This window comes from Anopheles funestus, chromosome 3RL (genome assembly GCF_943734845.2).
Source record: "Anopheles funestus chromosome 3RL, idAnoFuneDA-416_04, whole genome shotgun sequence".
Lineage (NCBI taxonomy): Eukaryota > Metazoa > Arthropoda > Insecta > Diptera > Culicidae > Anopheles > Anopheles funestus.
Window position 1 is genome coordinate 58727758 of NC_064599.1, and position 26385 is coordinate 58754142.

The window sequence follows — 26385 nt, forward strand, 5'->3', positions numbered from 1 at the left end:
CGGAAATGTTTCGTAACGCTCAAGAGCTCAAGAACTCTCATAAGAATAGTACGATAATTAGCATAAAGTGTCCAGACAACGACGACGCTCTGTGGTAGCATTGTGAAGAAATGCCGGAAGAAAGTGAAAAGTGTACACTGGTCATCAGTTCTCCAAGCAAAAGCTAGTCAAGAATTCTTCATTTGAGATGTTCATTTGTGTCGAATGTATTATGTACATTCGAGTAGGCCTCGCCCGGTGTGTGTGTGCGTGCGCCCATGGGAGCAATATTGTGCATCTCCTGTCAGTTGGTGTAAATCCTTTTTTTTCGGTTTTTCTATCTCTATTTCAGCCAGCCGCAGAAACACCATCGTGTTGAATTTGTGCGAACCGACCACCTGGAGGACGTACGTGCCCGTGCACAGCTGGAGCACACATCTCCATTCGGCGCACTCGGTACTTGGTGCGCCCCCGCTAGGTTCAACCTAAAAAAGAAAAAAATCGGGATGATGTGTGTGCACGTGTACCGTGTGTCTGTGTAGTATGTGTGTTTGCGTGTGTATGTGTTAGTTTGTGTTGTGTTCCACCCCGTGGAGCGCTCTTCCGTCGATTGATTTTCCGATCGTAGGGTTTGCGGTGTTCGGAAGTGAATTCCGCCTTCGACAAAACGTACGGTGGAGCCAAACATAGATAGTATATATATAATATTATATAAAATAACCTACAGAAATAAAAGCAAGAGGTGTGAAAATTTCTCACCGACACAAGTGACCACTAGGCGGCGGCAGATTGTGCCTGTGCGTTTGTGTGTGTGCCGGTTTTGTGCCGTGTGGAAGCAAATTGTTCAGTACACTTTTGCTGGTGTGTGATATCCAGTGAAGTGGAAATTTTTCGAAAAAAAAGCGCCAACCGCTGCGGGAATTTATTTCGTAAACGTCGAAAGGAAAATCGAGGTAAGTGTGTGTGTGTGTAGGTGTGTATGTGTGAGAAGTATAGTATGGCTAAGTAGGAGGGATACAGCTTTTAGTAAGCTCTTAATTATCTCCCACTGAGGAAGTTTTCTCCAATTATTGGGTGCTGCTACTTTCCCAAAAACTGAATGCATCGTACGCTGATTTTTATTTTGCAAAAAAATACGGTTGGTTTTACATAATTATATGTGAAAAATCGATTTTCCGACAGTGAGCGGAACGCGAAATCAAACGTCACTGTGGGATGGTGAGCAGAAGCCCCCAAGAAGTGGTGGTTTCATGAAGAACTCGGTTCTGCTCACTATTATTGGTGCGAAACTCATGTGTGAAACTCTCCGAGAGCTCAAAAGTAAGTTACAAACTCACCAGGCAGTGAAATTGCTTTTCTCTATTCCAATTTCTCACTTCTTCTCATCTGAGTCCTTTCCTTTTTGAGTGACTTGAGTGCGTGAGGTAACTCATTTTCTCACTGTGGTGAAAGTTTCACTTGCCGAACGAGCTGCGTTCATGATCGGGTTTTCCGAGTTTTTGTTGTTGCTTATTTAAGTACTGTTTTATAATTGTGTTAAAAAAAACAATTATTTTACATAACGTTACATGAAGTACTAATATATTTTCTTTTAGAACTTACCGGTAGTGAGTAGTAGTACTATGCTAATAGTGCTTCTAGAATAAGTACCCCAAAATGTTAACCGTATATTAGCTTGGTCAGCATTTATACAACTACACGCAGAAATGGGGGAGGTGGTTTAAGGGTTGCCAAAAGAGCTATTCTCTGACACGAGAGCTTTCATAATTGTTCCACGAAGCAGAAGTGTGCCAGCGAGTATCGATTTTAGAGCAGCAGAATATCGTCCACGTTCATCAAGGATTCTTGATTGTTTCGTTGATTCAGCAGCTGGAGCTCGACCTAAGGATGGGTACAATTGTTCTTTTTTTTAAACAAAAAAAAAATAACGTATACCATTGGTCTATGGCGACACAGTTCTGAGTGATGGCAATATGGAAGAAATGGAAAACAAGACACTCGATTGAAATGTGGGCAGAATTTCAATTAGTTTCTCTAAATGAAAGTCATAAAGGAAAGGTTAGTTAGACGCTATTTGTTGGTCTATAAATAGTTCGGAATGGAAAACTACATCGAGGATGCTTCGTCAAACAGATGGCGATCCTGTTCTATGTGATGAAGGAGAGTACCTTGAAGATATAGGACTGACAATCAAGAAACGGGGAAAACAAAAATGAAGGAAAGCTTGAATTGAAAACTCCAAGATCTCCGAGTTTGTTGTAGTGCCGTGAAAAGAATAGAGGCCATTTCGTTCGATCTCTTTACGGACTGTCCTCTAGCACTTCTGGAGCACTTTCTTGAGACTTTTGAGTTGAAGGACAGTGAATTCTCAGCATATTGGTTGATATTAACTTATTGAAGAAAGTTCGATTTTTCAGCATTCCTTCTATTACAAGGAAAAATCAGATGAGCTCAAATCTGGTTACTGAGTGAGTCTTTCCATTTGGCCACTAGGTGCGGCATTAAGAGGTTTATGTGAAGAAATTCTACTGGATTGACGTTTCTAACACAGAAACAATCATGGAGAACAGCTACCTGAATTTGAAATCCAGATTCTTGAAAACAAAAAATCGATTAGCACTATATGCTACACCCTGTACCCTAGTGATATTTGATGGATTCAAGCCTATTCTACGTGATATCACACATATATTACTACTTGTGAAGTTTTACGATTCCAGCACTTTGCGATGGAGGATAGCATGTTCAGTACTGTGGTTGCTTATTTGAATAGCTCTCTGTACCTTAGCGTTGCGTGATTTCATTGTCTAACGCAACGCAAGCATTACGATGTAACATCTTCATGGGAAAGGTTTCGTTTTCATTGTTTTCCGGTCATGCATTACGATAAGTTACGATATTGTCTATAGCATTCTGTGCTGTGTTCTCTCCAATGTATTTGAAGCTTATTTTAACACATTTTTTGCCACTTTTCGCTGTTCTTGCACACTTGTGCTACAAATTGTAGCATTGAAGATAAGCGGTAAGGCACATATTCAAAGGGTTGGTAAACTCAACGGAGCCGACCTGATAAGTTCGGTTATTGAAGCATACCATTGCTGAAGCTCTTGATTGTTAATTTCTGACGGATAGGTTCTCGTCGCCGACGACATCGGGAAGCGAATGAAGGAGAGAAAGCCGTACAGATAAGAGAACGCGATATGGAAATAGAGGAGAAGGGGGTTGATTTGGGTTAAAGGAGAATGAAGGGTTCAGAAAATACAAAACCCAAGGGTGGGTTGGACTGATAACACACGACTGTGGCAGTCACCCGTTAAGTGAATGACGACTACTAGAGAATCATCCAATAAGTGGATGACCTTCTGCCCGAGGGAAGATTCCATCCAAGTGCAAACATTTCTCTCTTTTGAAACTATTTCCTTGCCCAACATATCACATCCGCAGGATGAGGACATAGCGAGTGGATCAAAAACCCTGGTGATGTGGAGGGTTAGCTCAGGATTCTTGGATATGTTAGTTAGATAAGCAAAATGTTTCATCTATTTCTGATATGGCTGCTGTCAGTAAAATTGATTATACAGATTAAACAGGTCCGTGAGATATTTTCATTCCGGAAAACATCTCGATGGTAGATACGAAAAAATGAAGATGTTAGTCGATCGAGGTCAATCGTTCAACCTAGAAAGATGACACGAGGTCGCGATCCAAATCAAACTCCGTTAATTCTTCTGATCGTTCCCGCATCGGAGTTCTTAATTGCATGCAGCTACAATAACATATTTGATTGACGATTTCACTGGGGAAGCGTTGGAAATGAACTTTAACATAATCATGTCCATTTGGGGTCGCTAAAATCGGGAAGGCCACATTGTTTGTACATGTGTACCCGTGGGAAGATGCCTTGAAGGTGAAACATTCCCGCCCTGTCACTGTACTGCTTAGCGTCTTGCTTGCCTGTGCGCTAAATGATGTTTCGATTACGTTGTTTAGATTTTCATTTGTCTTTCAACGAACGGTTTGACAGGTGTTGCGGATTGAAAAATTGATTTTTTGCCAGATTCTTCGCAATGGTTTGGAGTTACCCGGTGCTGCTGGTAGAACGTTACAGTGAGTGTCGTAAGTTTGTGGCTGTGAACATTTTTGTTCTTCGTTAATGTATTTACGCTTGATGAAAGTTCGTTGGAAATGTTCACAAAAAGCTCAACACTGTATTTATCGCAGACCAAAGAGAGAAATAGAAAGAGTAATGATGATTGTTCGAATGGGACGGAACCGATGATGGAGCTGATGGTTGAAATTTTGTTTACTTCATCATGAGGATTTTTTTTGTGCCAAATCCGACCAAAGAAATGTGTATAAAGGTTCAAAGCCGAGGTAAACTTTTTGTTTTTTTTGCTGGTATCGTTACTGGTTTCGATGTTTTGCATCCATAGCCAGCGGGAAAACGAAGATGTATTTCTTTACTAAAATGACCAGCAGGCAGGTCTCCGTTGGTGGTAAGCCGCCCGTTTTTTGTTCATGTTATTTTCGCTTTCGACCAAAAGAAATCAGCGGGTTAGAGAAAATAGTGTGACGAATCGATTGTCACACGGTTCCATCCCCGTACGTTTGTTGGTGGAATTTGTAGCAAACCTCTGTTACTGATGCTGCCACACACGGATAGTGTGCAAGATAATGGACGTTTAGTCTCTGCGTGTAGTAGGTAGCGGCAGTTTTGAGTAACACCAGCAATAGTAGCAGCAGCAGCAGCAGCAGGTGGCAACAGTTAATGCCGTGCTGCTGTGCCTCGAGTGCCGGCAGCGTTGAGGAGAGTGAAAGAGAGTGAACATTAGCGGTAAAGGATGGAGATGACCATTTTGTGGTTTTGCGGATGGAGTGAGAGATCTTTCTGTTTTACATTTGTTTTCTTTTTGCATTTCTTTTTTCTCACCGCACTGTACCCGTACGCAGATGCGAGAATTATTTCCTCGGTTTTGCGTTTCAAGATGGGATTTTCATTTTTCCTCGTCTGCTTTGTCGTGTGTGTTAGCCTTGGGGGTGTTTTCTTTCTTTTTCTTTTTTTTGTTGTTGCATGCAAAGGCGGTAAAATTCCACCTGGCAATGTGTATGAGTGGTCCACTGTTTTGTAATCCATTTTCCTCAATTTTCTCTTCGAAAGGGTTGCTTTTTTTGTTTATTCACAACATTTAATACTTTGGTTCCTTTTGGTTGGGGCGGGAAGAAATGTAATCTTGTTAAGGGTTTTATATTATTTTTTTTTTGTCAATCAATCATTAATGCATGATGTTACCTCTAAGCTGAGATATGAAAAATATTGTATTACGATCCTATTGTTTATATAATCGAATCTATATTTGTGTTCTGAATCGAAATTTTTCTGATTTTTTTTGATCAACTGCTCTATTCGGTATAATATATATTTTTAAATACATATTATGCATTTTTAAATAATATTCTTACAATGTCTAGATGATTTTGTTGAAACTCATTTCCCGAAAAAAAATTCAATGTACTTCAAACGGCAATACGTGCTCTTCGCGTCCAATACAAGCCGATCGATAGCGTTCTTGCCTTGGTACTATTTTTGTAGCAGTAAAAATGGAGCAGTCAGTAGCATTAGTGTAACGGTTTTAATCTCCACCACAGCATGTGCTTTGCAAGACGCGTACACTTGGGTTTTATGCCGACAGCAGCGAATCGGCGAACGTGTAGTGCTCGATTGCGGCAGCAGTAGCCAATATCAGTTGCACGCTGCAAGTGGATCATAAAATTAACTCGTAAGTCTCTGCCTTAGCCCGTACGAAAGCGCACGCCAGTCCCACGAGCATGTTCCGACCGTAAAAGTTCCCTCCAATCCCGGGACTGACGCAAGAGGTTTCGGCGGCCAGCCTCTTACCACGGTTGCAGTTGAAAATGGACTGAGCCTGAGTGGAGAATGGGTTGTACAAAGGCGAGGTTGAAGATTCGCTGGATGCATTAGGTGGTGTACTGTAAGGGAAATACAGGGTGTGTGTCATAGTTTTTCCAACAGCTTGTGTCTACAACATTCCGTGGACCATTTCATCGTTTGACCTGAAAATGGATTAATTAGATTTGAGTAGTAAAAACACTCTGGTGTTTTGTGGTGTTGTTGTGAACGCTGTACCTTCTTGCGATGTGGCTAAAAAAAAACAAAAACAAAATCCTCGCTTTTGATACTTGCTGTAAAAGGAAGAGAGGTGGGACTCAGTAGAACCCCTTGCTCTGAAGCAAGAAGGTGAGTCAGAAGCTAATTGAGATTAATTTTTGATTAGTAGACAGATTGCGATTAGCCGAAGACCGTGATGGATGCGTTTGTAACACATTAGAATCCTCTCTTACTGCCGCTTGAAAGCTTATCTTGGGGAGGGAATTGTTTACTATTTAAAATAGTAGATGATTCACAAAAATATTATCAGTTCCCATTTTACATAATCTTTTTTTTTTAATTGTAACACGGATTTCTAATCTAATGTATACTATATTTATAAAATAAAATAAGATGGAAAAGGTTAAATAAGCTTTATTAATTGAGGAGAGTAAAAGTATAGGGGCGGCCCGGTGGTGCATGTGATAAACGGTGCCGGTCCACACGGCAGGACCGGGTACAAACCCCATCCGGACCGTTCCCCCGCAGCAAGAATTGACTATCCGGCTACGTGGTAAAATAAGTCTAGTAAACCAGAAATGGCCAGCGTGACCTGTAAGGTCGTTAAAAATCAAGAAGAGAGAGAAAAGTAGAGAGTCATTTTATTAAAAAAAAGGAATAAATTATTGAATAATTTAATTCCAAGCCCGTTCCTTCAGACGTATAATGCACCAGATGATATCACAATGGAAGCGCATGATATTACAATAGCAATGAAATGGTGTACTAAAGACATGTACTAAAATATTATAGTGCTTTTCCACTTTTATCAAAAATCTCCAAAACTTCCTTATGGTCACGCATTTTTATACGCAAAAGTGACCTTTCTTATCACTTTTGGTTATTATTTCACTCCATACAACACATAACTCGTTTACTGCTAACGTTTGTTCGTATCAGTGTGCGTGTGTACTAATCGATCAAGGCGGATGGGCAGTCACAGTTCTGCACACGCAACGGCAGTTGACATTGAAACTCACCAGTGGCACAAATTCAAATTTTCGACTCAACTCTATGGTGAATTGATGTATCAAACGAAGTTTTTTCACCACAGCTGTGACATTACCGCGGTGTTATGGTGAGCGTTCATGTCAACAAAGCAAAGCGAAAGTGGAAGTGCTTAGCTGTACAGTTTCATTTAAAAGTGTTGCGGTAAAATGAGCACTACACGATCAACTTCATCTGGCCGCAGGAAGATCCGTGAACTAGAAGGACAACGAAAGTCCGGTGCGTTTTACTGGCGCACGGCACAGATTCCGAAAGCCTATAAAAAGCACCATGGTGAAAAAGATCAAAAAGGTGAGTCGAAACAGGACTGCTAACCGGCAGCAGTTTCGACTCACCATGTATGGAGTTGTCAAAATTTTCGACCCGCCGAAACTGAGTCGATATATGAGTCGAAAATTTGAATTTCATGTGTTTTGTGCCACTGGTGCTGTCAAAAATGGACTCATGATGAAGAAGAGGGTCGTACGCGGGTCTAAATATGGGCAGTAACCGTCATTCCGCATCCACATCGTGTGCCACACGATCATTGTGGTGTGGTGTTTTTATTTGTTTCTTTTTTCTTATTATTTCAATCGAATATGTCGTGACTTCTTTTTTGAAGAGTCGTTTTATAGTTGCGAATAATAGAGATACTTTTGAGTATTTCTTTTTATGTTTCCATTTTTTTAATATCTAACTACAACAATAGGGCTTGTATGACAGTGTATCTTGGCTTGTGTAATTATTTGACTCGGATAAAATGCTGAAATCGTATAAATAATCTTTTGAGAATGTCTTTCTCAACATATTTTGACTTTTTCCTAAGCGTTCATGAAACCAGCATAAAATGACAAAAATTGGCCTAGTTTTATGTTGGTCTTTTCAGATAGCATCAGTCTCATTATTGGCTCCCCAAAAATAAGTATTCCAGAGAGATAGAGAGAGAGAGAGAGAGAGACGAGGAAATCGTTTATCACACATTCTTCGTTCCCCAATGTTTGCTCATTTGTTGATGTACTCATCATCATGATGCTAGTTAGCATCTCACAATCCAGTGAGTTAGCTAACTCAGCATCACATGAAACATACAAAAAAAAAGATTAAGTCAGTAGATACTGAATCGATCTACTCACATGCCTTTGACATTATCGGAGCTCACCATGGTTTTCGTCTGTGACAGATGCTGAACAGATGCTGCTTTTTCGGAAGATCTCATCATTTCACACGTCACAGTGAGATGAGCAATAGTGGTTCTAGTTGTCGTACTCAATATTTTCTCGCAGAGTTTTCTCGTCTCGCCAAATTTCTCTTCGATATACCATCTCCCTCATCTCGTGGGAGAGAATCCTTGCTCGTCCTAGATTGTGCACTCGCTCGCAATGCGTTTGCTCGCACGAGAGCTGTTTGGAAGGTTGCCCAACGCACATACAGCGAGGGCGAGCTGTTGATGGAGCACTTTTGAGCACGAACTCTTGTGTGCGAACAACGGCGAATGACAGTTTTTCGGTCAAGGGGATCGAATGACGTCATGAGATGAGATGATGAGATTTCGTCGCACCTTCCGGTACTTCGTGGTAATCTCCAACGACTCGACGAATGTACATCCCCCGAAGACTTCGATGGCAGATGACTTTTTCCCAACTGCTCCCCAAGGCGCGTACTCCAAACATTTGTGGTACATACATGATATGCGGCAGGCGAGTGGGGATTTCTCTTGATCTATGCTGCTGGAAAGTGTAAAAACAGGGCAAACGATTCTGAAAGAGAGTGTATTCTTCCATTAACGAATGGATTGTTCGAAAGGATTATGAGTCGCAAGGGTGCGCGTGAGCCGTGTGTGTGTTTGTCGTCCTTATCGTAGCAAATGTCAGCCTTGCGTTTTCCTTTGCCCATCGTCGTCGTATACCTGCTGCTGCCCCGGGAAAAAGCTGCTTTTATGACCAGCAAGATTCAGCAGGATGTTCTCGGCGACTCCTCAGGAGCTCGTAAATGACATCCGATCGATCTGTGTGAACAGAACGGGATTGCCAAGAGGATGCTCGTACGTATGTGTAGAACCGAACGGATTAAGTGACGAAGTGACACTGTGATGTCGGGTGTTTTAGCTGTCGTCGGAAGTGAATCAAAACCTCAACGATTTAAAGGTAGAAGGCGGAAAAATAGGAACTAAAAACTGCTGAAAATGACAAAATATAGTGAACGCTCGTAGTATGCTAGCTACATTTGTTTCTGTTTTATTCCCTACCGAACCGCATACGCTTGGGGTTTTGTTGTGAATGTCCCCTTTGCACGATTTGCCCGTGAGCCCGTGAGTCGTGGGTGGATCGGATCGGATGGGAAGTTAGAAGCTCAAAAAAAAAACCCGCAAGCGAAAACACAAACGGGCAGCTCATTTGCTTGCTCATCATTATTTATAATTCAACATTCGTTCATCTTGTTGGTCCCCCCGCAGCAACGCTCCCGGTGTGTTTGTGACGGTTTCTATTTCTCTTCATGGTTCGGTACATCATGCTTTGTCGCTTCTGCTCCGTTTGATCATATGGATACATAACCTTTTTTTTTTTAGTTTGAGACATTCTAATGGTACTGCCTCTTTGTTTCGCTACTCGGCAAAAGCCGGTATGCGTCCCACGGTTAATGCGCGTTAAACTGGTGGAAAAAAAAACAACAGACGAACAATGTGTGTGTGTGGGTGAAACGCGCTAAACATTCTGGTCGATCCAAACGTCACACGTTCAATAGAGTACGACAGAGATTCTTACCACGAACTGTCTAAATGTGTCAATGGTTAGAAATTAGCTCCGTAGGGTGCAGGAATCACCAGAGAGCTAGAGAGTCATAAAACATCATTTGGTGACTTATTTCGACATTGTGCTTTGACATTGTTAGACACAAAATGTGCTGATCTAAATTGTCACCTCGCTCTTTGCACCTTCATTTTCCTATTGTTGTGTTGTGTTTTATTGTATTTTTCATTTTCTAACCATGTATGAAAATGTTCGATGTTATTTACGTTTTTTTTGGGTTTTTTTAGATTGTTGATCACTTTTGTAATTCAGAATCAAATCAATTGTTTCTTTTATGCTGTTTTTCTCTTTGTATTTCGATTTTTCTTTTTTTTTAATAATTTAATTATTTTTGTTGTTAATTTTATCTTTTTTTTAGTTTTATTTCGTGGTTCTTATTGCTTACAGCAAGATTATACATGTTTATAGCACAACCGCAAAAGTTTATAGCATCATGTTTTATGGCATACAAATGAGATTTCTAAGACAAAATTTATTATTTAATGACTGAGTGCTTAGCTTAGTCAGCTGTTCAATAAGTTTTATAGCTTGGAAGCAGAAAGAAAGTATGAATTGAAAAGTCAATAAAAATATATCTTTGTTACAGATAGTCCCCAAGATGAGTTGTTCGCTACCTAGTATAGGGGTCTCCAACACTTGAAGTTAGAAAGCTCAAAGCTTAAGACGATAGCATCACCTATATTGGTTACCAATATGTTTTAATGTTGATTTATCCCCTTGTTCTTACGTATGTAAATGGGAAATAAATCACTCCAGAGCCAATCAAACTGATAGTGATGAAAAACCTTTAATAAAGGGCGAATACATTAAAAATGGCAATAATCACTTGGAGGATGGCAATTTAACAATCACCGCATTTAAAAAACCATTAACCTTTAAATGATATTAACCCGTGGTTTCCTTCTAAAGGCCTGCCGAACATATGACGCGTCTATTGCATAAACCGTGCGTAACAAGTACGTAAACTTCCTGTGATATGGGAAAGGAGTTTCCCTGTGGATGAGTTAGTTGGAGTATACATTTCATCGCCATTCGAAAACCCCTTCATAACGCGTTACACCTTTGCTCTCTAGTAGAGTACGACGCACTGGCATCGTGCGAATTGCGATTAACGTGTTTTGTTACTCGTCCACCGATATGGTTTTCGCACGTTTTAAAACCTAATCACCGGACGTTTTTGGAAGATCGATAGATGAAACGGATTTCCGCATCGATGCATTTTTTGGCACGTGCAGTTGTGTGAGAGCTGCGTGTGTGTGTTCGGTTGCGCTGTACGTGTGTGTGTTTGGTGTAGTTGATTGGAAAACATCTGGGGCCCCCGATCGTGTTACGATTTTATCGGTTCGACGAGGTTCAAACATGAGTCTTCGGAGTGATGTATAGTTGAGCGCGACGAGACAGAAAAAGAGTGAGAGTTTGGAGAAGGGTTGAAGAATGCGGGCACAATGCAGTTGTTTATATGCTTTGTTTATGCTTGTGCTGGTTTGATCTGAGCACATGTTTCCGCACGACCGTATGGCAAATGTCGCAGAACAAACCACGTTCGGTGCTCGCTGTTGACGTAATAGTTTCCAGATAGCATAAACGTGGCCATGACATGGATCGATAACGGGGTGTTTTTTTTTTATTGATTGTAATGAAATAGCATAATACGTTAGCTGTTTTGATTACGTACGAAGAAAAGATTATTAGTAGTTTACTAATAAGTTTACGTATAACACAAAGGAAATAGTTATAGAGTTATTATTGTAAATTGAATACTTTCATAAACTCCTGTTTAATGCTAAATGAAATCGTAAGAATTTATTCTCACCTAAACTCGGTAAAAAGCTTGAAACTTAGTTTCAAATTTCTTTCAATCGACACTTTTTCCACTTCACTGAGTCTTTGATGTTTTAATACACGTTCTAGACGTTTGGAATCGTATTTTCTATGTTGCACGTTAAGTATTGCTATATGGCACCCAATTTCCACAACTCCTCACGACGTGAACGACCGATGGTTAATTATTCTGATCGCTTTCATGTGTAAGAATACCAACAAAAAAAAGTCCTACTACTCAACGAAACGAACGTTAATCTACGAGTGAATGTCAGGTCGCTGAGAAATGAGTCCTATTTCTGAACGTATCTTCAAAAAAGAAAAAAACAAACAAACAAACTTAAACGCACGAAACACGACGCCTTTGCCTTCTATACTGTGGTCAACGTTTGATTAGTGTGCTATGTCACGCCAAGGGTGTTTTTTGTTGTTTTAGATTATTTGGGTTTGGGTATTACCTTTTGCTACCAGATCATTCCGATTCGGTTAGCGGACATTCGAAAATTAAGAATAAAATAAAAACAGATACTTCAACTAGAAAACGATGACCTTAGAGTATTGATATACATCAGGTAATTAGCAATACGCACGACTTGGTAAAAATGTCTATCACGTTTGTTTTTCGTTAAGTTACTAATAACTTTGCAATATTTTTGTTTCGTTTTATCGAATGCGGTTTTATTTGCTTTGTTGTGGTGGTTTAATTTTAGCACTATCGGTTTTAGACGATTTAGACGATCCAAACTAAAGAAAGATAGGAAAATAAACACAAAATAATCTTTGCGCTCTCTCTCTATATTTGAATTTTGTGTTTGATGTTTCAATTAACATGTTGCTAAAACTCATGTTAATGCTTTTTGTTGTCACTTTTGAAAGCCTTAAACTTGATTACTAATTATCAACTTCTTTGCTACGTAAAACGTTGTCCATAGACACTGGTATGATACCGCTCGTCTACTGACGCACCGATATTGGTGTAAAATATCGATAACTATTCTGCGTTGAACAGTTACTTACTCGATCGTTTATCGCCCATTTAGCAAAGCCGGTGTAAAGCGTTTGTTCTATGGTGGAGCAGCGGACCTGACACGAATACTGCCCCGGTTCAAGACAGAGCGGTGGAGAAAATAAGAACAGAAGCAAAATGTAAAAGAAAACTGCTTCCGGTACGGCTCGATGTATAGGAGTGTCAGTCGCGCATGACTGACCCTACGGCATGTCGATGACTCGTGTCGAAAGTGTGCGCTATTCCAAGTAGAGCAGGTAGCGAAGAAATCGTGACGTCATTCGCAACGTTACGGTGATGACTGCTCTACTTAACGATACAGTGCTACTGAGTTCGGATGAACGTCATCAATTAATTTGCACCACATCATCGCGCAAAACGGACATTGAGGTCATGAGGATTGCAAAACCCGGACGACAACACGTCACGAAGGGTTCCCATTGCAGTATACCCGTCACCGGTCATATGGACCCAGTTCCCAGATTAGTTGAGCCGATGGGAACGTTACACTATCAGGGCTCTCTAGCCATATGATGCGTCCATCTGTTTATGCAAACAAATCACGACATGAGTCACGGTACTCAATAGTGAAGGTATAACACGCGCTTAATGCTGAGAGAGCTCATGCTTATGTATTTCTTGTCCAATTTGCATGTGAAGCTATTTGTGACTTGCAACATTGGGTTTTCTATGGTTCCAAGAAAAACAATGTATTGGAAGTCGGTTTTCAATTTTACTGAGGTCATTGAATCTCAATAAAAATCCTTCACGCCACGCTGGCATGCGAATACGCGATAGATTAATGGAGCTTGACGATTTATTCTCGTCTCAAATTACAGCTTACACTGCCACACTTGAGCCTGGCAAAAAGGAAACGCGTATTAATGTAGCACACAACGTTGAAATTGACACTAACATTCCAAGGAACCAGCAAGAAGAATGAGTTCACTCCCCGCTCCCGATTCCTTTTTGCGTCCAAAAGAAGGATTTCCATTATTGAACGAGATCCATTTGGACCTCTGTGTGGGGGGAACCTAATATCGCGATTGCAAAATTATATAATAACGCTTTCACTTCTGCTTTGTTTCCAATTGCTGGTACAGTTTGGTTGGAGTCGATGACGTTGTTTGGGATAATAGGTGGTGGAATAAATATAGCATTTGTAGAACCTGACACATTGAGTTATACTCAGCTTTTACTCGCGTTTTTGTGTTGTGTTCCATCCAACTGGACACGGTTCACACGGCAGCGGTATTTTCCCGTGTACTAGGTGTGACCAATGAAGAATGATATCCACAAGGTCAACATTTGATAACAGTAGCACCAGTAGAGGTTAAGTTATTATTTAATCCATCATCAATTAACTGTACGCTTCCGTTGGAAGCATATCCATTGGATATTGGATTTGAGGTTGTGGATGTATAAAAATAGAATGTTTGTGCAAAGAGTCATTTGTTTTATATAAAACTGATTACTAATTTCTCTTTTACTTTTTGCAGATCTGCCCGCACAATCGTCGCTTCAAATACTATGATTTCTAATGAATTCTAATGTGAGGTAAGTAAAAAAGAAAAGCGAAACTTAATGTAATATGAACTAAGGATTAAAAGGTACTTTGGATCGTTCTTCAGAGGCAAATTATACGATATTAATCAACCTATGATCGACTTAAAATCATTAGTTCGCACGAAGAAATAAAGTTATACGAGACTGATCATAACAAATCCATGTAATATCAACTTGCGGTTGGGAAAGGTTTTGGTTGCGAAATCCCCAACGAAAGCTAAATTAAAATCCAAAGCAATATGATGATGCCGTAATAGAGAAGCGCGGTTCGTCGATTGGTTTCCGAGCAGACTGGGAAGCAGATGGAAATATGCCAGCATTATTTAATTGAGTGGGAAATCGACGGATGATGTTACGGCCGATCGATTCGATTAATCCATGGTGTGCATATCCTGGGGATTAACCGGCGGAAGGTATCGAACGTACGGTGTTGCACCCCCTATTAGGTGCTGAGGAAATGGCAAATGTTTATTCTTTCCCGTACCTTCGAAACTGCTGCCAAATCCTGCCACTAGACACTCGTGAGCAACGTTCCCCATAGACACGTCCAATAAAATCCAGCCCCCCTTCCCCTTCCACGGTACATTGGATGGGGATGAAAACCTTGAAGGGAAGTCACTGGGGACTGCTTACTGGCACCAATACTAGTGTTCTTTCGCTTTTTTTTTGTTAGCGTTTCTATTGAACACGCGGTTTGCTTTCCGATAAACAATCGGGTGTAACCTCGACCAGTTTAATAAACATTCATCTATATCGGTCCGCAAAAGGTAGCTGCGTACTGCGCTACCTTCACCGGACAAGAAGAGGAACCGGATGGAACTTCCCAGCGAAGGGGGAGAGGTGCAACAGTACACTGATACCCTTTGCCAAACAATATTTTGCTCCGCACTTTTATCCGCTTTCCCCCCAAAAAAAGAAATAGATAAAGACCCAAGAAGGTACAGACATTGATGAAACCCGTCCTCCGCACGGTTAGACAGGGATCATGCTACACAGAGAATTGCAGATCGTTCATCGATCGACAAGATGCGAATCGGTTGGGATGCAAAGAAGTTGGGAGCAAATTATGGCCATCGAATGTTCGAGCTAAATGTATGCATCTATATTTAGATAGACGTAAACTAGTTCGACAAGCCCTTTTAATGTGCTTAATCTTTTTCAGAGCTGTGATAAACTGAATCATCTTGTGGGACGTTTGTGAATATTCGGAAACGTGTACAGTGTTGTGCCGTTTTTCAATGGAATAGTGGAGCCAGTGCTCTCTGTTTTCTTTTTATCCAAGATTCAAGCTGTTGAGACTTGCCTGTGGTAAACTGCTCCTGACGTGTGCGGTGGTGAAGATACCGAGTTCTGACAGTCCGTGATCCTATTTCTGGACACATGGACCACCAGCAATAACTCCGGGGGCCGTCGTGCTCTCGAAATTCCACGGACTACAAAAGCAAAGTTTCGCGCGTTGTGGGAGAAGATTTTCCAACGTGAATTGTTATGTGGCAGACACACCGGTGTGTGAGGTCGACGACTCATGGTGTGGGTTGGTCCCAGGATGAGCGGCACGGAACTTAACGAATGGTGCACAGATGTTGGATAAGACCGTAGTTGTAGCAGACGGCTAACTTCACCACCTGCAATATCCGATCGAGCTCCTACATAGTTGAGTTTGCAGATTTACGACCCTCTTCTGCACTCGGTCCCGTCTTCGTTCGGTAGTCGCGGATCATCTCCTCCCCCGCAGTTAGACACATTGCGATGGTTCTATTCTGAAGGTTTATTGGACGCCAGCTAGCGAACAGCATTTTCATCCTCCCTTTTTGGGTTGGTTGGAATGGTAAAAAAAGAGGAGATCTGTATCTCGTAGAGTAGTACCGAAAGGAAGAGCACAGGAACGTTCATTTTGTTTTGACTTCTAGTTTGCAGTAGTTCCACCATAACGCGCACGCGGGTGGTTTACGCTGTATTTATAGTCTGGATAATGGAGCGTAGATTTACAAAAAAAAGCATCTACGCGCGTACAACCTTAGAGCTAGGGCGGCATATTACTGACCGTTACTGTCCGGTTTGGGTACGCTGCTTCTCGTGCGGCAATTGATTTATCGGACAAATATTAGCGAACGGGGATTTAAATTACAAATTTGTTATCCTGGTCCCGGGACTTCCGATGCTGCGAGAAGCAGTGCGAGTGCAGGTATATGGATGGTGAAACTAACCAGAGCAAAAGCTTCGTTACGCTGCAACACACTGGACGGGTGTAAATGGGAGTGAAAAACCGTAAGACGTATATGTAAAACGTACAATACTGGTAATTTATGTCTTGTTTTTTTTTTTGTTTTAGGGCTAGAACTCGTTCGCAACCTGCTGGCAATTAAGAGACATAACTTAGCAGCGGAGCAGAGTACCGTGTTGGTTAAAAGATCACAAAACGATTTTGCTAAATCGGTACGCCATACAGATAATCGGGTGATGGTGATGGTTCAATTAAAATAGCTGACTTAGTAATGCTGCGATTCGGTTACAGCGCGACCGATTGTAGCAGGCTAACGTCATCAGACACCGGCGACGTCATTCCAATCGCGCTAGCAAGCTGATAATTAATCGGCAGCATTGTTGTAGCGTTTGTGCTGGCGAGCGTTTAACTACTGTACTGTCAACTAGCGTTGCATTCCTCAGATTTAAACGCGCGAAATCGCACGCTACTCGCACGTATTGTCTTCTTTGCACCGTGGCTGGCGGGAAGTGAAGCGCGAACAGATTGACAAACCACATCACCCAGTGCATCAGTTAAGCAGCGCAACGTTAACACACATTGCGAACGCGACAAAAATCATTCGCGATTGTTCATCTGTGATCACTCGCAAGTCGGGCAATGGGCGCGCGGAAATTCCCCCCCGAGAGATTTCCTGCTAGCGTTTACCCTATCGCACTCCTCCAATGTTGGAGATAATGTCAAGAATTACATCTGCTGCGGCTTTCGTGTGACAGATTGTGTTATTGGTTTGACGGCCAGGCCAGGAATTGGAGTTCGCGTGTACCCGCATCCGTAACGTCCATCGTGATGGCTATTTCGTAGAGTTGCCTATTGCTGCTGAGGCCCTCTGTAACGCACTTAACCGCAAAGCTCACTAACGCCATCTATATGCGTTGTTTCCAGCATTGGTACATTCCATTTTCTAACATACTTACCATGTTTCATTTTTCTACCTGTACTGGGCAAGGCTCGAGCAGGTCGTCTTTTTTTTCTATCTCGACAAGCACGCGCCCTGGTTTGGAGACAAACAGTGACGCTACGAAGTGCTTTTGGTTTCTTGTTTCATTTTCAGCCGGTGACGTTTATCCGCGTACATTGACGTACCTTTGGTGCTGGGCAACATGCGAAGTAAATATAAAACGTACCTGTTTTTTTTTGCTACAATTTGTCCACCTCCAGGAACGCTGGATCATGTTGTGGGTAGCGTTTTCCGCACACAGACGAACTCGTAATGTTCGTGTCTCTGTGAAATGGTTTCAGAGTAGCGTGTGATGCATGTGGAATTTGAATTATTTCTTCATTTGCTCGGGGTATGCTCGGCAAAAATCTTCAAAATGGACACTGTTTGTACGTTTGATGTGGTTTGAAGTTAAACTTAGCAGCTTCAACAAAAATTCTCTCTCACTGTTTTGTGCCCAGCTGGGTACGTCCAATACAAAAAAACATAGAATTTAAAAATGACTTTTTTTCTGAGGCCATCATCATCCCCCGTTCGCAATTGCACGCATGGTTGGCTCCAAGAGGGGAAGCTTTGGTGCGATTTACGTTAACGCGACGAGGTGCTGCCAATTTTCAACGACACAACAGTGTATAGTCAAACTGTTCGTGCCAAGGTGAAACAACAATATGCAAACAATGGCTGGAAGTACAGAGTTAATTATCGGCCGCTGGCATACCGTGTTGTTGTTATCGGTTAACTAGCGAACAAAATCATACGAACGACTAATGTTGTGTCATATGCGTGTGTGTTTGAATAGTTGGACCTCAAAAAATTGCTTTGTTATTCGTGTACTCACTCGCTTAGCTGTGACACTAGCGAATATCTGGTTTCGAAGATCACTGCGTCACTCACGGTATTTGTAGGAGAGTAGCATTCGCATACATTAGAGATATGTCGATTCGTAAAATGTATACTTTGTAACACCTAAAACTCCAAAACATTGGCTCAGCCATCGTGAGCCGTTCAAGTGGAAATTTGTTAATTAGTAAAACACGCCGCTTTTGACTCCCTTGCGTCCTTGAGCACCCTCAATTAGGTTCGTCACTTTGGCCATACAACCTATTTGCTAGTGGCAGTGCGCGCGGGTTATGATTGAAACGGTTGCATTTACGATTGCAACCACCTGCAACACTATGCGGTGACCGTATCTATGCATTTTACGATGCTTTTTTGTTGTTGCTGTTGGCCTAGCCGGCAATTACGGTAGACGTAAGTTGTTTTGTAAACTAAATCTCCTCTTCAAGTAGTATTATTTACTGCCAGTCGTGACCCCGGTCAGTGAATACATTTTGGGCAAGCTTTAGTTAGAGATTGTTTTGTTTTCGATAGTTAGAACCCTTTTTTTAGATCTTTTCTGGTAGTGTTTTCTATAAAACACACGTCTAAACACCATGTGTTCAATGATGTTGTCTATTTATATCAAAATATTGATCCAAAAGAGAAAATAAAGAGAATTACGTTAGAAAATCATATTTGCTCGTCCTTATTTACATTTTCATGACCTCGTTTTTGTACTAAACATTTTGTTTGGCTTTGGGTACGCCATTGAGTAATTGCAGCGATCGATATGATATGTGCACAGATATCAGGGAATAACATTCACGTAGGGAAATTTTGCCGTTACTTTAGCGGTCGATATGGTTCCTTTTTTGCGGTTTGCAGGAACTCGGCAATTACGGTGGGTAATTATCGTATAATTACTGATTGCATTGGTGCCAATGACAATTAATAATAAAAAACCATTTATTTCTAGCTTGATTACTTCTGCCGTGATGTACTTTTCCAGGTTTGGATGCATGGTGGTAGCGTATTTAGTTGTTTCAATTTATAGCTTATCAGTGTTTCGAGGGTTTTACCTGGAGTACACTAAACGTCTAACTTGTTCGGCTTTTGCTAGACTAGTTTGTTTGAGAAATGGTGTGCTTATCGGCTATCAACATTATGTTTGCGAGTTTTTGCCACTCAAGCTCGACATCCTTGAGACTAGGCGTCTCTTGTCCTCGTGTTATTCCTTATCGCTGGAATGGATGTTAGTTTGCTTCAAATACTTCAATTGCAACATGGTAATGTAATAGTTGTACAAAGATGTTGTGTGATGTCTCTACAATCAATGTGTCGTTGCTATTATTTTCCTCTGGACATTCAGAGCATCGAGCATTGTAATTTCTTCGACTGAATGTTTATGTATCACCAAGGTTTTTTCCTGCCTTTTGTTTTGGTTTTCAACGGAAGTGTGTGCATGTGATCTTATCGCGATGAAACATTTTTCATGAGCTTATAATATCATATGAAGTGACTCATTACTAAACCAAAAGCAACAAATGTAAACATGTGAATCATGTCTGTAGCCCTTGGTGGAGTTGCACCGCCCCGGAGCGAATAGTTCGTACTTTGCAGCGAACGTTGCCTCGACGCATAGCGTCGATTGCGCGCTCATCAGCTCAACGTAAATGTCACCTCACCGTCGGTGTCGGTTCATCACAGTGAATCGACATTTGCATACCATTGCCGAGGTGTAGTGTAGCGTGCAAACCGTTTGTGTTTGCATTGCATATCAGAAATGCGTCGAGCGATGCCGTTTTGTGCGCAAAACGCACCACGTTCCGTACGAACTGGAGCTTGGAATTTGCAAATGAACACACGGTGCACGTTGGTGAAGAAAAACCTGAACTGCATAAATGTGTGACGTTCATTAATAAACGGTAAGGTTTGGACGGACTACCTCCGCCGTGTTGGAGAAGGTTGTCCACGAGGGACAGTAGCCAATGGCCGATGGAAATGGATAGTATTGAAATGTTTGCCTGTTCGGAGATTATTATCGGAAGTGGTGTCTCACGCTCATCACGTCCATCGCTATGTCGCAAGCTGTAGAGGTTGTCGAAACCCGCTCCACGTCTCGAGATGCACTTGTATCTACAAAGCATTTCTAATGAAGTCATTAGTGACGACGTCCTGCAGGCATTGCAATAAAATGTACGCAAATCATCGGCGACAGATTGTCGTGAAGCTGCTCTTGACCGAGGCGACGGGTGTATTCGTGTTGTCTGTGTACATCTTGACCCTTAAAGAAAAAGGCGGTAAAATCAATCACTTAGTTTAATAATTTACTTAAGAAGATAAACTCACCACAAACAATGCTATATCGTTCAGGTGAACAGTTTGCTTCAGTTGTACATTACATCATTTGTTTCAAAGACGGCAAGTTATGTCGACATCATATATCAGCTTATTATGAGTTTGATTAATCGACTAGACTGATTGTAGGTGATAAGAAATGGAACTCCTTTACTCTAGGTTTAGTCTTGCAACCTTCATATACCGGTCGCTGATTGCTGCAAAGTGTAATATCTCATTGCTTGTTCAATTTCATAAAACAGTCTTCTGCGGTACTGATACCAGCTTATCGCCGTCTAATCACCTGGTGCTTATCGCTAGAAGTAGATAAAATAAAACGGTTTGAAATAATCTAATTTACAAATTAAACCCTATTGAATGATGTAAACACCGACGTTAACCTCTTAGTTTCTGGTTTACTTATCGGCGTACTTATCTGTCACAATATCTTTTATAATGCGATGTAATTGAAAACAAGTTATGATAAAGAATAGGTTTTTGAAGTCATTATCATTGAAAAGACATTGGATTTTAAATAATATGTCATATGTCCATTGTTATTTCCGTCATACTTGTATCTGAAGTTAGCGCCTCGTTTAAGTAAGAACTGTCACCCGTGGCGCCATCTGATGGGAATTGAAATGTTCTATTCTCTAATTATTAGTATTAGGTCATAATTAGCAATCTCACGCAATGAGAGTTAAAACAATAGCAAAGGTTTAACAATTCCTGAAGTTTGATTGGAAACTCCATATTTTAAAAAGCAACAAATCCATTTCTAACCGAAATTGGAATGTATCAAAAACATGTTTTGGACCAACAGTGACCTTTGCGGTTCAGCAGCGATATCGCAAGAATTCGACGGCAAGAATGACACGGCCATGACCGAATGGTTTATTGCACACAACAGGGCATCGAAAGCACACAAAACCTACCATGCAAACATGTTTCACGCCACGAATGACACTCAACTCGTAGTAAGACAAGCATCGCCCTGGGGTTTGCCAGTGACCGGTGTTGCGATTCCGTTTTGCACGTTAAGGACGTACCTTTGGAGCATAGCGACAACTAGGAAGGTGTCCGAAAGAGAAGGTCAGAGAAGGAGGTGGAAGCTCGCTTTCCGGTGGTAGGTGGACAAGCAGATATCTGCCGGACAGGTTTCAGCTCCACATCGGTGGCGGTAGAAGGAAAACGGGGTATCTTGGGAGAACTGAAGGGTAAAGACGGGGAATGCATAAATATATGATGCAAAACCGGTTTCCGACGGTGGGCTCTGGCTGTTTCCTCATCACAGTCCCAATCTCGCGGCGCGCAAAATTCAATGTACGAAATGTTCTGGGATTTTTTTTGTAAAGCTCAATCTTCGCTGTGGAATTATAATTAAAAACCATCGATTCGTGTATGCACGGCGTGGAGAGCTTCGATGAGAACTTCTCGTGAAGTTCTCGTGAGTTTTTATTACAGCTTAGTTGCCACACAATTCTATACACTGGTTTGTTGCCGTGGAAGGGATAAACGACTTTAACCACCACAGAGAAACATCTAAGATAAAATATGCGCAAGGTGTAAATCACCTACCGAATAGTTAGTTGTTTTGTCCATACGCAGTTGTCTTCGGGGGATGCCAAAAAAGGACCACAGGTATCACGAGCTTGCTCAGCTATATGGTGATCGATGTCGATGACGTAAGAGAGAACGATTTTGTGCTGAGAGCCCGTTCTTTTGCCGTTCCGGTTTTGCTTTATTGAGTGGGCAAGCTTGATGACGCCACACCGATGAAGCACTGATCCGATGCGAAACTATCCGAGCTTATGGAAGCGATCGTTAAAATCGTGCGGGTAGCGCTTTGAATGCTACAGACGTGTCGGTGAGCTGTTCGCCACTAGACGAAAACTTCGGGTAGCTTACATTTCGGCAACATACCTGATCCGGTAATAACGCGATAGGTTATTATCTACGCAGGATCTGGCAGGTATTCGGAGACGGCTTGCAGAAGTGCCATGATAATTGATAGATGAGTAAGTACGTCACTACTGAACCATGTGTCTGAAACAGTGAATATGACAGTGTGTACCGTAACAGGGTGCGGCAAACTAACGGCGCTCGTTACGTACACGAGCCAGACATCTGCAACGAAACCCAGCCCGAAAAGTGGATGTTGTGATTTTGAATTATGTTTCTGCTGTTAGCGATGAACTTGAGACCGGTCTCTTATCATAAGCAATTCACTACTGCATTGCCATAAAAAACCTGGTACCTTCGGTATCCGGCAACGAGCTTTTGGACGATCGTGACAAAGTTCATGCAGTGTAAAGATAGTCTTTTAAGTGTGTTTGCTTTTTGATACGAATATTATGATACGTTGAAATTATCTTACTGAATGTTGGACATTTTTCAAGTGCGTGCCAAAACTTTACAATAATCATGAGGATGCCCCAATAGAAAAAGCACCAAGAATCGGCGATTAACTTCATTCATGGGGATTGTTTTTTTTCTCGGTGTCAGCTGGTGATAAATACGAAAACAACACGAAACACGTTATGTTAATGGAATTAATTTTAATCTATTCTCGCTTGTTTTGCTTATTTCCGACGTTAAGGTGTAAGTAACATAGTAACTTTGGCTCCACAAAATGTAGATGCCACAAAAATCCAGAGCCTTTAGTTTCTGTATTTTGTCCATATTTGTGGACACTTTGAAAATGCCTTAATTATAAAGAGTATCTCGCGAATCCTCCAGTCTTAAATGCAATTTTACGCAATCTTTTCCGAAGAGTTTTTATTTGAAGAAAATTGTGTTTTCTTCAAGCACGATTTTTTCAATGTTTTAACAGTTTACTACGAAAATCCTGCTAGTACCAAAGCCATTCTGCATGTATCTTGTAACCTTAATTGCTTTACATTCAATGGTTACACAATCTGGACACCTTCCTTCACCTAACCTAATCCTATACACAAGCAAAACCTTGGAATGTTGTTCCTGAAACGGTCAAACGATACCAACGGTTTTGTCGGTGAGCAAACAATCATAAACAGCAAGAAATTTGAGCACTTAAAATGACTGTACACGGGTGTACACCGGTGAAAGATGCAGAGCAATGTCGGCAGTATGTAGTGTATTGTATGAATTCATCTAAACGCACCGGTTAGGGCGATGATAAGTTAGGTGCGCTCAACGGTTGTAAATGTGATATCTAGCGGTGGTGATGATATCCATCCTCTCCGCTACATTGCGATGGCTTGCTGATAAGTTACCTGCCTTGTCCTGCGTATATGGCTGGCGGTGCAGAGCTTCAACGACCGCAGTGCGTTATTTGTTTTACGGGACGAGCAACTTATCGGTTTGTTTCCCGCGCCCTAGCATAACGCCCCCGGGGGTGTGGGAAGTTGGTGCGCATTTCGGTGGGCAATAGTGCAATAAGGTAACCAACCGCCGTGGCTGAGGACAGTATCTTCGTGGGCACTTTTATAAATAGACCGCACTAGTTGACCGGAAGCTTCCACATCGTTTGCCGTGTTCGTACGATCATCCTCGGTTCGGTCGGTAAGGTGTCGGTCTACGAGTGCTGGACGGTTGCTTTAACGGAAGCAAGCTGCATTCTGTGTACGAAAAGGGAAAACTCCAAAGTAGTTCTATTAGTTTCTTAAAGTCAATTCACTTTCTTGTCTTGGAAATTGTTTTTGATACCAGTGTATTCTACTGTAAAAGATCAGTGATTTACAATGTTCTAATGTGTATTTTGTATTTTTTTTTAATTTTAGATAACACAACGCACGCTTATTCCGTAGACGGGACAGTTGGATCTTTGAACGAGAGTCGGTAAAGATCCCCCGATCCAACGGCTGAGCAGCTAAGTAATCACAGCTGGAAAACAGAACGTGCCATGTCGCATCCATTGCGCCCGTAATTACACTCTGCCCTACAGCCGGAACAATTGGCGGATCGCATCTTAGCGACGCTTTGGTGTTTCTCCTTTTCCTTCACCACGTGGGTGGGTTTGGTTGAAGATGATGCAGATGCTGCACGATACGATGACGTTACTGACGACAATGCTAGCATGCCATAGCTTCTGGTGACAGCAGCTTCTTCGCACGTCCAGACATTCACACGGCGGGTCCTCCATAGGCAGCTGGTGGTGTCCATCATCAGCGACCGCGAGTGTTCCAGTCGTGTGTTGCTTTCGGTAACCGGAACCTTACACGTGTGTGTGTGTGTGCGCGACGTACGTGACAATAGTTGGCTCGAACAAGTAGCAAAAGTTGTGCGTGTGCGGTTTGTGTTTGATTGATTTCATTTAAGTTTTTGGTCCAGTTTGGAGGTTCGAATTGAGGTGCGAGTTCGAGCAGCAGACGAAAGACAGAAAGAAGCAAGTGCATTAAGAGCAAGTACGTGATACCAAAAAGGCCTAGCCTGACCGATTGTTCAGGTGTTATTAGGCGGAGTGGATCGATAAAAACACACAAATTGCAGATCAGTGGTGAAGTGTTTACTGTGCAGAGTAGAACGAACGAAACGGTAGAAACGAACGCATCAAGATGGCGACTATCGATGGACGACCGGCCCAGTACCAGATCACGCAGAAGAATCTGCGTGAAATCATGGAGCATCGGGGCCGTGAAGCGGTATCAAAGGTGAACGAGTACGGCGGTGTGACGGAGATCTGTCGGAAGCTGTACACCTCACAAAACGAAGGGTTGAGCGGCTCGAAAGCCGACATTGACCATCGGCGGGAAACGTTCGGCTCGAATGTGATCCCGCCGAAACCACCCAAGTCCTTCCTGACGCTCGTCTGGGAGGCACTGCAGGACGTGACGCTGATTATTCTGGAAATTGCTGCCATCATTTCGCTGCTATTATCATTTTACCAACCAGCGGACGACGATGAACCGATCGTGCAGGAGGAGGAAGAACACTACGCATGGATCGAAGGTTTAGCCATCCTGGTGTCGGTGTTTGTGGTGGTCGTCGTGACGGCATTCAATGACTACTCGAAGGAGAAACAGTTCCGTGGTTTACAGTCACGGATCGAGGGCGAACACAAGTTTTCCGTCATCCGTGGTGGCGATGCGGTACAGGTGAACATTGGCGATATTGTCGTTGGTGACATCTGCCAGATCAAGTACGGTGATCTGCTGCCGGCGGACGGTATTTTGATTCAGAGTAACGATTTGAAGATCGATGAATCATCACTGACCGGTGAGTCGGATCATGTGAAGAAGAACGAGACTACCGATCCGATCGTACTCTCCGGTACGCATGTGATGGAGGGTAGCGGCAAGATGGTTGTAACGGCGGTCGGTGTTAACTCGCAGGCTGGTATCATCTTTACGCTGCTTGGTGCAGCCGTCGACGAGCATGAGGCAGCAGCGAAGCAGAAGAAAAAGGAAGCGAAAAAGGCGAAGAAGGCAGCTGGCGCAAAGGATGAAATTACCAACAACAGCCATGGCCATCCGCAGGGTATCCGTAGCCAGACGACGGTTGATTCCATCACTTCGGACGATGGTGGCGAGGAGGGTGGTAAGAGTGGTGGTGAGGGTGGCGGACATGGTGGTAAGGAGAAGTCGGTGCTGCAAGCCAAGCTGACCAAGCTGGCCATACAGATCGGGTACGCCGGTTCGACGATTGCCGTACTGACGGTTATCATTCTTATCATTCAGTTCTGCATCCAAACGTTTGTGATTGAGCAGAAGCCAT

General features: G+C 42.2%; 1 protein-coding gene across 15 annotated transcripts in view; it reads left to right on the forward strand.

The window, feature by feature from the left end:
- The window catches only part of LOC125768341 (plasma membrane calcium-transporting ATPase 1), a 53699-nt gene that overhangs the window by 6163 nt on the left and 21151 nt on the right, over positions 1 to 26385 (forward strand). For 11 of the 15 annotated variants that reach the window (XM_049435839.1, XM_049435835.1, XM_049435840.1 and 8 more), the window contains 3 exons: positions 332 to 932; positions 14266 to 14323; positions 24453 to 26385. The exon at positions 24453 to 26385 is cut by the window's right edge. In XM_049435839.1, the coding sequence (XP_049291796.1) occupies positions 25227 to 26385 (1159 nt within the window). In that variant the 5' untranslated portion in view covers positions 332 to 932; positions 14266 to 14323; positions 24453 to 25226. Of the gene's footprint in view, positions 1 to 331; positions 933 to 14265; positions 14324 to 22425; positions 22710 to 24178; positions 24295 to 24452 lie in introns of those variants that run through there. The other 4 variants (XM_049435841.1, XM_049435842.1, XM_049435844.1 and 1 more) reach the window with 4 other exon arrangements.